The sequence below is a fragment of the Colobus angolensis genome, unplaced genomic scaffold (genome assembly GCF_000951035.1).
Source record: "Colobus angolensis palliatus isolate OR3802 unplaced genomic scaffold, Cang.pa_1.0 Scaffold25, whole genome shotgun sequence".
In the NCBI taxonomy this organism is placed as follows: Eukaryota; Metazoa; Chordata; class Mammalia; order Primates; family Cercopithecidae; genus Colobus; species Colobus angolensis.
The window spans coordinates 3,727,275-3,743,363 of NW_012115710.1; the positions used below are offsets into that span (position 1 = coordinate 3,727,275).

The 16,089-nt window shown below is 53.1% G+C and overlaps 1 protein-coding gene across 1 annotated transcript in view; it reads right to left on the reverse strand.

The window, feature by feature from the left end:
• Positions 1–16,089, reverse strand: part of MYH14 (myosin, heavy chain 14, non-muscle) — a 124,686-nt gene that overhangs the window by 67,532 nt on the left and 41,065 nt on the right. Inside the window, exons 4-10 of the mRNA XM_011946507.1 lie at positions 13,672–13,699; positions 13,429–13,531; positions 12,599–12,622; positions 11,072–11,164; positions 10,487–10,550; positions 8,047–8,145; positions 6,301–6,441 (exon numbers count right to left, since the gene is read on the reverse strand). Of these exons, the coding sequence (XP_011801897.1) occupies positions 6,301–6,441; positions 8,047–8,145; positions 10,487–10,550; positions 11,072–11,164; positions 12,599–12,622; positions 13,429–13,531; positions 13,672–13,699 (552 nt within the window). The remainder of the gene's footprint in view (positions 1–6,300; positions 6,442–8,046; positions 8,146–10,486; positions 10,551–11,071; positions 11,165–12,598; positions 12,623–13,428; positions 13,532–13,671; positions 13,700–16,089) is intronic.

Consider the following 16,089-nt stretch of genomic DNA (forward strand, 5'->3'; position numbering starts at 1 on the left):
AAAAAAAAAAAAAAAAAAGAGAGAGATGTGATGACTAGGAAAAAAAGAGAGCAAGAGGGCCGGGCACAGCGGTTCAAGCCTGCAATCCCAGCATTTTGGGAGGCCGAGGTGGGCGGATCACCTGAGGTCAGGAGTTCAAGACCAGCCTGGCCAACATGGAGAAACTGTGTCTCTACGAAAAATACAAAATTAGCTGGGCATGGTGGCGTGCATCTGTAACCCCAGCTACTCGAGAGCCTGAGGCAAGAGAATCACTTGAACCCGGAAGACAGAGGTTGCTGTAAGCCGAGATTGGGCCACTGCACTCCTGCCTGGGGAACAAGAGCGAAACTCCATCATGCATAAGAGAGAATTTTTTTTTTGGAGCTGGGGAACAACTGGTGTAAGGTCTGTGCACTGGATGATAGTATTGTGCTGAAGTCGATTTCCTGGTGAAACTGCGGGTCTGTGGTTGTGTAAAAGAATGTTCTTAGGAAATACACACTGATGTTTTCAGAGGGGGTAGCAGGATGAATAACAGCCCCCAACAATACCCATAACCTAATCCCTGGGACCTGTGAATGTGATCTTCCATGGCAAAAGGGACTTTGCAGATATGATTAAATGAAGGATCCTAGGCCAGGCGTGGTGGCTCACACCTGTAATGCCCGCACTTTGAATGGCCAAGCCGAGTGGATCACTTGAGGTCAGGAGTTCGAGACCAGCCTGGCCAACATGGTGAAACCCTGTCTCTACCAAAAATACAAAATATAAGCTGGATGTGGTGGCGAGTGCCTGTAATCCCAGCTACTTGGGAGACTGAAATGGGAGAATTGCTTGAACCTGGAAGGCGGAGGCTGGAGTAAGCTGAGATTACACCACCGCACTCCGCTCCAGCCTGGGCAACAGAGCTAGACTCCATCTCAAATAAATAAATAAATAAATAAAGACACATCCTCACAGACCCACAGTGCATCTGGCCCAGCAAACTTAATGATCATTCCTTAACATCAGCTTAGACCCCATCCAGACCTGGCTTCCCTCAATGGCCTTTAAAATGGCCTCCTGGCCGGGCGTGGTGGCTCAAGCCTGTAATCCCAGCACTTTGGGAGGCCGAGACGGGTGGATCACGAGGTCAGGAGACTGAGACCATCCTGGCTAATATGGTGAAACCCCGTCTCTACTAAAAATACAAAAAACTAGCCAGGTGAGGTGGCGGGCGCCTGTAGTCCCAGCTACTCGGGAGGCTGGGGCAGGAGAATGGCGTGAACCCGGGAGGCGGAGCTTGCAGTGAGCCGAGATCTCGGCACTGCACTCCAGCCTGGGCGACAGAGTGAGACTCCGTCTCAAAAAACAAAACAAAACAAAAATGTCCAGAATAGGCAAGTCCGTAGAGACAGAAAGCAGAGGAGTGGTTGCCAGGGGCTGCGGACAGGGCCTGGGGGGATAGCTAAGGGGTGTGTGTTATCTTCTTGGGCTACTGAAAGTGTTCTAAAAGTGACTGTATGATAGATGCACAACTCTGTGAATATACAAAATTCTATGGAATTGCACAGTTTAAATAGGTGAATGGTGTGACATGTGAATTATATCTTAAAGCTGTTCGATTCTTTTTTTTTATGCTGAACACAGACAAGAATCACAAATCTCTCTGGACATGGCATTTCATTTCATTTCTTTTTTTTTTTTCTGTTTTTGAGACGGAGTCTTACTCTGTGGCCCGGGCTGGAGTGCAGTGGCATGATCTTGGCTCACGGCAACCTCCGCCTCCCAGGTTCAAGGGATTCTCCTGTCTCAGTCTCCCGAGTAGCCGGGATTACAGGCATACACCACCACACCCATCTAATTTTTGTGTTTTTAGTAGAGACGGGGTTTCGCCATGTTGGTCAGGCTCATCTCGAACTTCTGACCTCGTGATCCGCCTGCCTCGGCCTCCCAAAGTGCTGGGATTACAGGTGTGAGTCACCGCGCCCAGCCGGCATTTCATTTCTAAGAATTGTACCTACAAGTCTGTTTCCACATGAGCACAAGAACCTCCTTACAAGGATTTTCACAGTCGCTTGTTTGTTTCTTTTGGACCCAGAGTCTCACTTTGTCGCCCAGGCTGGAGTGCAGTGGTGTGATCTCGGCTCACTGCAGCCTCCACCTCCCGGGCTCAAGTGATCCTCCCACCTCAGCCCCCCAAGTAGCTGGGAGTAAAGGCACACACCACCACACCCAGGTAATTTTTTGTGTTTCTTGTAAAGACGGGGTTTCATCATGTTGCCCAGGCTGGTCTCAAATTCCTGAGCTCAAGCAAGCTGCCTGCTTTGGCCTCTGAAAGTGCTGGGATTACAGGTATGAGCCACCGCGCTGCCTTAGCATTTTTTTTTAATTGTTCTGATAGTAATGGAATGGAAACAACCTAAGGCTCTATCTGCAAGGGACTGGTTGAAAGAATCATAGTTTATTTAAACAATAAAACCTCATGCAACTACAAAAAGGAGTGAGGTCCACCTATACATTTTGAACCAGAACTATGGCCAAAATATACCAGTCAGTAGGAAAGGGCAGTGGGTGGGTGGAGGGGGAGGGTGGTCCAAAGCATCCTTCCATGGGAATGATGAGCTGAGTAATTTGTGACTTTGTTTTGGGGCTTTTTGAGATGGGGTCTCATTCTATCACCAGCCTGGAGTACAGTGGTACAATCGTAGCTCACTGTAGCCTCCTACTCCTGGACTTAATCCTCCCACCTCAGCCTCCCAAGCAGCTGGAACTACAGGTGTGCACCACCACACCTGGTTAATTTTTTTTTTTCTTTTTTTAATTTTTAGTAGAGACAGGGTCTCACCATATTGCTCAGGCTGGTCTTGAACTCCAGGCCTCAAGTGATTCTCCCACCTCGGCCTCCCGAAGTGTTGGGATTACAGGAATGAGCCAATGATGAGCTGAGTATTTAACTCCAGCACTGCCTGGCCCAGACTAAACTAGGCCAGAGTGCTGGGCCAGGGTCCAGGGGGGTCTCCAGTGGAAGGGTAGGGAGCCAGCCAGCTGGAGCAACCAACATCCAGGAACTTTTTTTTTTTTGGATGGAGTCTCGCTCTGCTCCAAGCTGGAGTGCAGTGGTGAGATCTTGGCTCACTGCAACCTCTGCCTCCCAGGTTCAAGTGATTCTCTAGCCTCAGCCTCCCGAGTAACTGGGACTACAGGTGCACACCATCACGTCTGGCTAATTTTTGTATTTTTAGTAGAGACCAGGTTTTACCATGTTGGCCAGGCTGGTCTTGAACTCCCGATCTACGGTGATCTGCCCGCGTCGGCCTCCCAAACTTGGTATTACAGGCGTGTGCCACTGCACCTGGTCGGAACTTTTGAAATCGATTCACGTTTTTTTTTAATCACCACAGTGATGTTGACAGCTGAACATCAGCTGTGGGGCTAGAGAATGCCACCTCTTACAGAAAAATAATATGTGTCTTTTCTTATACTCCTAAAATATTTCTGGAAGGAGACACAAGAAGCTTAACAGTGGGGAACTAGGGCCAGGGAAGAGCGGGAAGGCTTGGTTTTGTCACATTCAGGTTATGTCACTACATGCATAGGTTGCTGCAAAGTTTTCATTTCTGAATTCCAAAAATCAGAGCTGCTGCCTGCACCCGCCACACAGCAGGGCAGCTGCCAGGAGGGTCACATGAGCTCACGGTGACAAGAGGCCAGGCAGGACCTAAGAGGACAGGCTGGGAGGCCCAGGTCCCCATTGCAGCCACAGTCTGAATTTGTGTGCCAGCTGCCCAGCTGCGGAGTCATGCAGGCCGGGGAATTATGCAACCATGGTTGGGAAATGCAGCGGGATGGGTGTGGGAGAGGCCCGAGACCCTGTGTCAATAGGCCACAAGAGGCCCTGCTGTTTGCAGCCTGGGTAGACAGCCAAGCTACGCTCCATTTCCAGCCCTTCCAATCCGGCCCTGGAGCCAACAATAGCTCCTGGGGCCTCCCACAGCGCCAGAGGCCAGAGGACAATTAGACCCAGAGGCAGGCCTGGAAACACCTAAAGGTCTTTCTTTGGAGGGCTTGGTTAAAAGAATCATAGTTCATGCAAACAATGAAACATTATGCAGCCTCTGAAAAGGCGGAGGTCCACCTACGTACTTGTTACGGATTGAATCATGTCTACACCACCCCCTCCTAAAAAGGTATGTTGGGGATCCAAACCCCAGGACCTCAGAATGTGACATGATTGGAAACAGGGTCATTACGGATGTAATGAGTAAAGATAAAGTCATACCGGAGTGGGGTAGGAGGCCAGGTGTGGTGGCTCATGCCTGTAATCCCAGCACTTTGGGAGGTCAAGGCGGGAGGATCACTTGAGGTCAGCAGTTCAAGACCAGCCTGGCCAACTTAGTGAAACCCCGTCTCTATTAAAAGTACAAAAAAATTAGCCGGGTGTGGTGGCACACGCCTGTAATCCCAGCTACTTAAGAGGCTGAGGCAGGAGAATCGCTTGAACCTGGGAGGTGGAGGTTGCAGTGAGCTGAGATTGCGCCATTGCACTCCAGCCTGGGCAACAGAGCGAGACTCCATCTCAAAAAAAACCAAAAAGCTTGTGGGGGCGGGGGAAGTGGGGATTTTGGACACAGATGCACACACAGGGAGCTGCCATGCAAACACAAAAGCAGAGATCAGGTGATGTGACTATGAACCAAGGAACGCCAAAGATTGCCAGAAAACTACCAGGAGCCCGGGGAGAGGCCTGGAGCCAGTTCTCCCAGGATGAACCACCCTTCCTAACACGATGATCCCGGGCATCTGGCCTCCAGAACCACAAGACGATCAATTTCTGTTGTTTTGGGCGCTTGGTTTGTGGTACTTTGTTAGCCTAAGCAAACTAATGCAGCACTGAAACAGAGCTGCTGTCAAAACATGCTGTTTGGCGAAAAAAGTGGGGGCACAGGCTGGGCACAGCACCTCATGCCTGGAATCCCAGCACTTTGAGAGACTGAGAAGGGTGGATCACCTGAGGTCAGGAGTTTGAGACCAGCCTGGCCAACATGGTGAAATCCCATCTCTACTGAAAATAGAAAAATTATCCAGGCGTGGTGGCGGGCGCCTGTAATCCCAGCTACTCGGGGGGCTGAGGCAGAAAATTACTTGAACACAGAAGGCGGAGGTTGCAGTGGGCTGAGATGGTGCCATTGCACTCCAGCCTGGGCGACAGAGTGAGACTCCATCTCAAAAGAAGAAAAAAGGGGTCGGGCACAGCACCCTGACACAGAGGTGATGAGCTGAGCACTTAACACCAAACAACCGGTGCCGCGCAGCCTGGGCCAACCTTGCAGCCCTGGGCCAGCATCCTGGGCTTTCCCTAGACACTCAGCAGCCTCCTTCTGGTCTCAGCACCACCCACTCCAGTGTGTCCCTCACACGCCCCCGAGGGGTCTTCTTGCTCCCAGAGCTGACTTTGTCCAGCCCCTGTTCCCAGCCCTCCCACAGCTCCCCAGCACCCCAGGATAAAGTCCCAACCTCCTAGGCTGGTGTTTGAGACTCCCCACCCCTCTGCAGCCCCACCACCAGAAGTGTCAATCCCTCAAATATGCCACCCCTTTCCTGCCTCAGGGCCTTTGCACAGGCTGTGCCCGCTGCCAGGAATACTCTTCCCCCACCTCTCCAGCGCTCATTTCCTCACTTCCTCAGGACTTCGCTCAAACATCCCCATCTCAGTCCGCCCTCCCCTGAGCCCCTGCTTAAAGCTGTGCCCCTCCCTCCCCAGCCCCAGTCCCCTGGCTTATCTTTCTCCATGGCACTCATGGTTTTTTTTTTTTTTAGACGGAGTCTCACTCTGTCACCCAGGCTGGAGTGCAGTGGTGCAATCTCAGCTCACTGCAACCTCTGCCTCCTAGGTTCATGCAATTCTCCTGCCTAAGCCTCCTAAGTAGCTGGGATTACAGGTGCCCACCACCATGCCTGGCTAACTTTTTTGTATTTTCAGTAGAAACAGTGTTTCACCATGTTGGCCAGGCTGGTCTCGAACTCCTGACCTCAAATGATCCACCCGCCTCAGACTCCCAAAGTGCTGGGATTACAGGCGTGAGCCACCGTGCCCAGCTGCACTCACAGTCTACTAACAGGCCATGTGATTCCTTATTGACTTGGTTGGGGGCTCTCATTTTGTCAGCTTCCCCAAGGCAGAGATGTCTGTGAGTCTCATGTCCTGCTCTGGCCCTAGTGCCTGCACCCAGTAGGTGCTCAATAAACACTTCAGCAAAGAGATCAGGGCATCATTGGCCAGGTCCCCGGCTCTCCGTGGGTGTCCCCCCACCCCTGGCCTCCACGGGGCTCACTCACAGATGATTTCCTCATGGGTGAATCCCAGGACCCGCAGCGACTCCAGCGTCTCCTGGAAGAGTTCCCGCTCCTGGCCGGGAGAGGATGATGGCCCGTTGGTCAGGAACCGGTACCGGGAGCAGGGCTCGAGGAGGAGGTCGGCTGCAGGGGCAATGAGTGGGGTCAAGGTCAAGGGTGGGCTGTGGAGTCGGACTCATCTGGATTCATCGGTGGCGATCCCAGGACATGCCACATCCTCTCTGTCAAGCAGGTGGAGGCCTTTACTCACAAGTGTGGTGGGAAGGGTCGGGGGTGGAGTGGGTGTTTAGCACCGATGAGACCACCACTCTCTCTCTCTCTCTTTTTTTTTTTTTTTGAGACGGAGTCTTGCTCTTGTCGCCCATGTTGGAGTGCAGTGGACGGATCTCAGCTCACTGCAAGCTCTGCCTCCTGGGTTCACGCCATTCTCCTGCCTCAGCCTCCCGAGAAGCTGGGACTACAGGCGCCCGCCACCACGCCCGGCTAATTGTTTTGTATTTTTAGTAGAGATGGGGTTTCACTGTGTTAGCCAGGATGGTCTTGAATTCCTGACCTCGTGATCCGCCCGCGTCGGCCTCCCAAAGTGCTGGGATTACAGGCGTGAGCCACTGCGCCCAGCCTTTTTAAAAAATTTTTTAGAGACAGGGTCTTACTCTGTTGCCCAGGCTGGAGTGCAGTGATGCAATCACGGCTCACCACAGCCTCAAACTCCTGGGCTCAGGCAATCCTCCCATCTCAGCCTCCCACATATCTGGGACTAGAGCTGTGTGCCACCACGCCCAGCTTATTATTATTATTTTTTATAGAGATGGAGTCTCACTATGCTGCCCAGGCTGGATTGGAATTGCTGGGCTCAAGCAATCCTCCTGCCTCATCCTCCCAAAGTACTGGAATTGCAGGCATGAGCCCCCGCCCATCCTATTACCACTCCTCTTTGCTCCCTCCGCAGGGACTTTCGAGTCTCTAGAAGTGCCCAGAGCAGGCAGGGGCCACTGGTTGGCAGAAGCAGTAGGGCTGCAGGCCCCAGTCAGCATAAGCCATGTGATGGCAGGGGCCGGCGCCCAAAGACATCCGGTCTCAAAGGCCACAGTGAGTGGGAACCTGGATGAGGAGGGGCTACGTGGCCACAGGAGCCAGGAAGCGGCCTCAGCCACCAGGAGGAGGGAGCCAGGAGCAGAGGGAGCCGCAGGGCAGTGCCAGCCACTGCAAACAGGAGCCAAGGGTGCTTGGGCAGCCAGAGGGCAGGAGGAGCAGGGAACAGGGACAGGAGGACTCCGGCAGGAGCCGTGGCCTAGGAGCCAGAGCAGAGGGGAGCACGAGGCAGCAGGAGCCGAGAAGCAACACAAACCAGCGTCGTCAGGAACCAGGAGGAGCCTCAGCAAAGCCGGAGTCACCCGCCGGAGTGAGGAGAAGCCGCGCGAGAGAGAAGCCACGGAGCTTCGGAAGCGAGCGTGAGCAGGAGCCACCAGGCGGCGGGGCTGCGTGGCCGTGAACAGCGGGCGCGAGCCAGACCCGGGACAGAGCTGGAACCAGAGCGCAGCAGAACCCACCGTGCGACAGACGCCACTACACAGCGAGAGCCGGGGCTGCGGAAGCCTCATGTGAAGTCGGTGTTAGACGGAGATTAGAACCCCCCCGTCTTGCTTCCTCCCCAGAGGGCCCCCCCCACCGAGAGAAGTGGTGCCCACCCTCCCCCAGGTGAGCAGGGTGAGACGGGGCGGCACTGACCTTTGAGCTGCTCTCCAGCGCCCCCCAGCAGCTGGTAGAAGATGTGGAAGCTGCACTCGTCCTTGGCCTGGCGGATGGCGCGCGACTTCTCCAGCAGGTCTGGTGACAGCGAGTCAAGGTGCTAGAGGGGAAGGGGCGGCCCCGACGCTGCCACGCCACTACAGGAGCCTGCCCTGCCCACGCTGCCTCCTTCTCTCCTGTGGAGCAGTGGAGTCGTTCACAGCCCAGGCTAATGACTTTGCCACTAACTCGATGAGCAGCCGTGCTCATGTCATGTAAGCACTTGTGCCTCAGTTTCCTCATCTACCTGTTCAAGGGGCTCAAAAATAACACCTTTATGAGACCTTCCTCTCTCTCTCTCTTTTTAGAGACAGGGTCTTGCTCTGTCTCTAAAAAACTCATCAACCCTGTGGGTGCGGTGGCTCACGCCTGTAATCCCAGCACTTTGGAAAGCCGAGGCAGGTGGATCACCTGAGGTCAGGAGTTCAAGACCAGCCTAGCCAACATGGTGAAACCCCGTCTCTACTAAAAATACAAAAGTTAGCCAGGTGTGATGGCAGGTGCCTGTAATCTCAGCTACTTGGGAGGCTGAGGCAGGAGAATTGCTTTAACCTGGGAAGAGGAGGTTGCAGTGAGCCAAGATTGCGCCACTGCACTCCAACCCGGGTGACAGAGTGAGACTCCGTCTCAAAAACAAAACAAAACAAAACAAAACCCTCACTGATCCTGGATGAGCTGCTGTGAGGATAAATGACTTATTGTGCATCAAGCACCCTGAACAATGCCTGGTTCAAAGTTACCCGCGGGTGAGAATGTCTCCTGCCATTAGTACTCTCCCAGCCTCAGCTTCCCCATGCAGATACATCAGCTCCCATCTTCAACTAGATTGTCTCTGCATGCTCTCCCTCCTAAGAAAGTCACGTGTCAAACTTACATATTAAAAGGTGGCAAGACTCTTGTTTTTTGTTTTTTAGACAGGGTCTGGCTCTGTTGCCCCGGCTGGAGTGCAGCGACACAAGGCACAGCTCACTATAACCTCCGCCTCCCCAGCTCAAGTGATACTCCCACCTCAGCCTCTTGAGTAGCTGGGACTACAGGTGTACACAACCATACCTGGCTAATTTTTAAATTTTCTTTATTTTAGTAGAGATGAGGTCTCACTATGATGCCCAGACTGGCCTCGAATTCCTGAGCTCAAGCGATCCTCCAGCCTTAGCCTCCCAAAGTGTTGGGATTATAGGCATGAGCCACTGCACCCAGCCAAGACATCTTAGAGTAAAACAAAATACCAGACACTTTGCTTAACCCCTCAAACTCCTGGCCTCAAATGACCCACCTGCCTTGGCCACCCAAAGTACTGGGATTACAAGCTTGAGCCACCATGCCTGGTCACTAATTTAATCACTAATTGCTAATAACAATAGCTTGTTCTTGAGTGCCTGCTATGTAGCAGGTGCTGTGGCCAAGCATTTAACTTCAAAATCCTCCAAACCCCTCTAGGGTAGGTTCTATGTTCCTTCTCCTTCTACAGAGGGAGAAACTGAGGCAGGGAAAGGCCAAATCACGTACCCGAGTCCCCAGAGTCTCAAAGTGGCAGAACTGGGATTTGAACCCAGTTTGGTATGATTTCTTCACCCATTCTCTTAATTTCTGCACTCCCAGAGTGCCTGTGTTTTATCGTTTAATTTCCTTTAAACACCCATATGCCGTCTGAACAGAAAAGGGTGAACACAGCCGGCCTGAGATGCTCCCCTGGAAAGGCCTGCTGGCCAGGTGGGCCCCTGGCTAACGTCTGGGGACCTGGATTTTGGGAGGGTTCCAGCATCCTCTAATAGGATGAGAGGGGTTCGCTGGGCCTAAAGGGTTTGTGCAAACACCGTGGTTTACACTGATCACCTGCTTTCCTCCTGGGAGTGTGGAATTTAGGTTCATACTAAGGGCGGGGGGCGGGGGGTGCAGGTGGGGATGTGACCAGCCCCCAATGAAAACCCTGACAGAGTCTCTCTGCGCTTCTCTGGGACAGCATTTCATAAGTGTTGCCCCACCTGGTGTCCCGTGTGCCTCTGCTGGAGACGATTCTAGGAGCCTGTGCCTGGTCCCTGGGGGACATGGCCCCCACGTGCCTCTTCCCTTTGCTTACACTGCTCTATATCATTTCACTGTCATGGGTCACCATGAGTGCCACTGCAGGCTGAGTGCTGGGACTCCCCTTATGGCTGAACTGGGTGGACACCAACCCACCACCCCATAGCAAGGCTGTACTGGCCTCATACACACCAGAAGTCCCACCCTCCCCTCCCCATGCAGATGCCGCCTGAGCACTGGGTCCCATCTGAGTAGCAGGGAGGGGGTCCCTGCGGTGGGAGGTGCTTGCCATACTCAGTGCTGTCTGAATGGCTGCCCCCCTCGGCTGCCACCCCCATGGGCTGTGACAGGATACAGGTCTCAATGTTAGCGCCCACGATGTACCCGGCAACGTCAAAGTTGATGCGGATGAATTTGCCCTGGGAGAGACCAAGGTGGGTGGGCTTCAGCGGAGGGTCCCCTTCCCTGCTCAGACCTGAAGAACAGCCCAAACCCCACACCCACTGTTCCCAGAGCTGGGGCTGCCTCCGCACTTCCTTGCTCCCTCTACCTGAACCCCATCCTATGGTGAGTCCCCAGCGAGGGACTCCATGGGAATTCAAGGTCTTGGCTCCTTGGACTTCTTTCCCCAGCCCCCGGTCCCCAGCTGCTCCTCCCTTGGAATCAGGCACCCAGCCTCCAGCCCATTCTCCCTCAGACCCAGGAATCTGGGCCCCCAGCCCCTCCTCCCTCAGACTCAAGAGTCCAGGCCCCCAGCCCCTCCTCCCTCAGACCCAGGAGTCCAGGCCCCCAGCCCCTCCTCCCTCAGACTCACGAGTCCAGGCCCCCAGCCCCTCCTCCCTCAACAGATCCACATGTCTTTCCCCCTGAAGTCCACTCCCTGAAGTTCCCAGTTCCTGTATCCCTGACACAGCCAGCACTGCCCACTCCTGGCACTCACGAATCGGGAGGAGTTGTCATTCTTCACTGTCTTGGCGTTGCCGAAGGCCTCTAGGATGGGGTTGGCCTGAAGCAGCTGCCGCTCCAGCTCACCCTGCCAGGCACAGGAGATGATGCATGAGATCAGTGAGAATGGGGCAGGAGGCCAGGCCAGCCCAGCTCAGGCTGTGTCTCCAGTTGGCTGAGTATCTGTGTGTGAGGGGCCTTTGTGTGTCTGGGTGTGTGCCCACTTCCTGTATCCGGGTCTTGCCCATCTGTCTATTGTGAGGGGAAGAGGGAAGCATCTCCAAGACATATTGTTAAGTGGAAACCAAATCAAACCAAGCCAAACAAAAAAACAAGTTGCAGAACAATGTCTACAATGTTATCCCATTCAAAAAATATGAATTAAGGAAGAAACACCACAAAACAAGACTCTTAAATCTACAGATATATACATGTTTGTAAACATATGGAGAAAGGTCTGCAAGGATGTACACCAAACTGTCAACAGTATAAGGCACTCCAAGGAAGGGGACTGAGGGGAGGAAACAGGAATTTCATTTCATCTGATTTGTTGTTGTTACAATGAATGTGTACTCATGTGTTGCTTGTAGAAATTCTGGAGTGCAGTGGCATGGTCATAACTCATGGCAGCCTCAAATTCCTGGGCTTAAGGAATCTCCTCACCTCAGCCTCCTGAGTAGCTGGGACTACAGGCAAGCGCCATCATGCCCAATTCATTTTTAAAAGTTTTAGTAAAGATGGGGTCTCACCCTGTTGTCTAGCCTCGTCTTGAACTCCTGGCCTCAAGCAATCCTCCCAAAGTGCTTCCAAAGTTTGAAAGTGCTTTCAGTCTTCCAAAGTGCTGGGATTATAGACCTGAGCCACCAAACCTAGCCTAGAATTTTTAACTAAGGCAAAAATCTGTATCACCTATGTAAAGTGCTTCAAGCAGTCTGGCACATAATAGGCCTTCAGAAAATAGTGGGTTCCTAGCCCCGCCAGGCTACTCCTTGGCAGGAACCCTACTCCAAACTTCCCTCCAACCCCCTTGGTGTCAGAGCCTGGCACACAGTAGGTGCTTCATAAATGGCAGCCGGTGTGTGTTTTCTCTCAGTCCACATCTTGCTTGTGTTAAGATGACATGATCTGTAGCTAGGTGGATGCTTTGTCAAATGAAAAAAGATACACAAAGTGAAGGGCACACGACTTGGCACACAGAAGAACACGGGGCACGCGTGTATTTCCCTTGCTACGCTGTCCACTCTCCGGTTGTGTGCACGCAGCGTCTGTGGGACCCAGCTGGACATGTTTAGTAGATCAGTAATAAGTGGTAGTTTCGTTCTCTGGATTGTTTCATATTGGTGTCTGTGGCCCGTCTGCACACACACAGCAGGGCCGCCATGAACAACAGTGGGGGGGCAGGGGGATCCCTGGCAGGTGAGACCACTGCTGCCTTGGGCCCTGTCTACCAAGAAGATCATGCACTGGGTGGCCGGGAAAGCATTAGGGGCTGCAAGACTGGAGGTGATCCCCTGCTACTCACATAAGACACGGTGCTGACGGAGGCCTGAGGAAGTCACGGGACACGAGACACGGACCAGGACACAGCACATGGAACGTGGACAGACACACAGGTGAACCGGTGATCTCGGGTGGTGGTGTAGGGGGGTGGGGGAAGGAGAACTGGGGAAACCGGGCATGTGGAGTAGGGTGGCCTGGGGGACCACACGCCTGGGTTTGAATCCCACTCTACCTCCTTTATTTAAAAACATTTTTGTAGAGATGGGGTCTCACTGTATTACCCAGGCTGGTCTTGAATTCCAGGGCTCAAGTGATCCTCCCGCCTCGGCCTCCCAAAGTGCTGGGATTACAGGCATAAGCCACTGTGCCCGGCCCCCACTCTACCTCTTCCTGGGTGTGTGACCACCAACTGACTCACCCCTCCCATGCCCAGGCTCCTCATCTTCAGCACAGAAAAACAGCACCCACCCCACCCAAGGGGTAAGAAAGGCAGTGGGAGAACAGCGCTTGGAACAGTGGGGGGCACCTTGTAACATTCACTTAGACGACAAACCTGGCCATCATGATCACCTAAAATCAGGCTTGACACAGTAGGTGCTCAGAAAATAAAGCACCTACTAAGTACTAGGAGCACTTCCGAGAGCCAATGAGACCAAGACTGACCCTCACACCTCTGTGTCCCCCTGACTCTGCTTCCAGCCCCACCCCAGGCACACAGTAGGTGCTCAGGTGGCACAGGCGTCCAGGAGAAGGTCCTCCATGAGGGGAAGAGGCAATTGTGAGGAAAGCCCAAGATGGAAGGGGCGATGCTGTGGCAGGGCCCAGGGGGTGTCCCAAGCCTGGGGTGCTTACGGGGACACCTGGCTCCTTCCTGCCCTTTGGTGACGATGCCACATGGGCGAGGTACTGGATGACCTTCTTGGTGTTTTCCGTCTTCCCAGCTCCAGACTCTCCACTGTGGGGATGACAAGGGGAAGCAAAGGGGTTGGCAATGACCTCGGGCAAGCTCCCCACCTGCCCTGCCCATTCCAAACACAGCCACGCCCCACCCGGGTCCTTCCCTCCTCCTCCAGGAAGTCCTTCCAGATTACTCACGTGCAGAGAATGGACTGGTCCTCACGATCTGTAGGGGACAGAGTGGGGGGATATGTCATCTGAGAGAGTCTCTAGCAGGGCCTTCTGGTCCCTTACACTCGCTGCTGCCTTTTTAAAATGATTCCCAAGGAGTGAGGAAAAGCTTGGGTCTTGATGTGTAACACTACTGGATTCTAATTCCCCATCCAGCTCAGCCCCTTGCTTGCTGTGTGACCCTGGGAAAGCAGCTGCCCCTCTCTGACCTTTGGTTCCCCCACCTGTACAATGGAGACAGCCTCCCTCAACTGAACAGAATAGGATTCATTCAGCAACCTCAACATGAGACCCTACTGTGTGCCGCCTCATGCTGGGCGTGTGAGATTCAAGACAGGAGTGAGGTCCTGTGATATAAGATGTCTACCCCAGCGCCTGCCCTGGGCCTAACACAGCCATTCCACAATCGCATGCTGACCACCTACTGAGCACCAGGCATGGAGGGGAGTGGGGAGCTGGCAGGGTGTGTGCCCCTACAGAGCTTTCACTTAAGATGCAGGGGACAAAAACCTACAATCAAATAGCGATTAGCACTGGGAAGAAAACTAAATCAGGAATAGAATAAAGCAGTGGTTCTTTTTTTTTTTTTTTTTTTTTTGAGACTGAGTCTCGCTCTGTCGCCCAGGCTGGAGTGCAGTGGCTGGATCTCGGCTCATCGCAAGCTCCGCCTCCCGGGTTCACGCCATTCTCCTGCCTCAGCCTCCCGAGTAGCTGGGACTACAGTCGCCCACCACTTCGTCAAGCTAGTTGTTTTGTATTTTTTTAGTAGAGACGGGGTTTCACCGTGTTAGCCAGGATGGTCTCGATCTCCTGACCTCGTGATCCGCCCGTCTTGGCCTCCCAAAGTGCTGGGATTACAGGCTTGAGCCACCGCACCCGGCAAAGCAGTGGTTCTTAAACGGGGGCAATTATTCCCTCCTCTATTCCCGCCAGAAGACACCTGGCAATGTCTGGGAGGCATTTTTGGTTATTACCCTGAGAGAGGGGAGTTCCATGGGCACTGAGTGGGTAGAGGCCAGGGGCGCTGCTAAACACCTACAATGCCCATGACAGCCTCCTACGACAAAGAATCATCCAGCCCCAAATGTCGATAGACCCAGGATTCCAAAACCCTGGTATTAGGTAATAAGAATCGACTTGGGGGAAGGAGCAGGGAAGGCTTCTCAAAGGGGGTGGCATTTCAGGTAGAGGGCACAGCCAGGGGAAAGCCTCTGAGTTAGGGATGTTTGAGAGACAGAAAGGCCAGTGAGGTTGGGGGATGGGGCAGAGATGGCAAGTGGTGTGATGGGTTTTAAAGCCGGGATTAGGCTGGACGCAGTGGCTCATGCCCGTAATCCCAGCACGTTGGGACGCCAAGGCCAGCAGATCACCTGAGGTCAGGAGTTCAAGACCAGCCTGGCCAACATGGTGAAACCCCATCCCTACTAAAAATACAAAAATTAGCCAGGCGTGGTGGCGCTGCCTGTAATCCCAGCTACTCGGGAGGCTGAGGCAGAAGAATCGCTTGAATCTGGGAGGCAGAGGTTGCAGTGAGCCAAGATCGTGCCATTGCACTCCAGCTGGGCGACAAGAGTGAGACTCCATCTCTAAATAAATAAATAAATAAATAAAGCTATGATCAAAGAGTCTGAATGTTTTTTTAAGCAGGACAGACATCCTCTGGGTGTCTTTAAACCAGGGAGTAAGCTGCATCCAGTAGGACCTCAGACTTGGCAGCCTGGTGTGGGGGACCATATGCACACGGATTCACCGCCCAGCTGTCTCTCTGACTTGCTGCGTGACCTTGGGCCAGTCTCTGAGTTGCTTTGTGCCTGTTTTCCCATCTGAAAAATGGGGCTCAAAACAGCTGCCATCTCACAGGGCTGTAGTCAGAACTCAGAATGTTCAAAACGCACCTAGCACAATGCACAGCACAGGAGGAAATATAACACACAGTGTGACATACAGGGAGACGGTGGTCGGGGGCCCTGGGTTCGAATCCCACCTCAGCATACACCCACCAGTGTGACCATGGGCAGTGACTGCTTTGCTCTGTGCCTCAGTTTCCCCACCCAGAAATCAGGGACAAGGAGATAACCTATTTCATAGATTTGCTATGAGGTTAAATGAATTAATCCGACAGAAACTGATAGACCTGCCAGGAGAAATAGATGAATCCACTATTCTACCTGGAGACTTCAATATTCCCATTTAATACTCCCATTTAATATGCATATTAAATAAGCATATTAGGCTGGGCACAGTGGCTCGTGCCTGTAATCCCAGCACTTTGGGAGGCTGAGGTAGGCGGATCACCTGAGGTCAGGAGTTCAAGACCAGCCCGGTCAACATGATGAAACCCTGTCTCTACTAAAAATACAAAAATTAGCTGGGTGTGGTGGCATG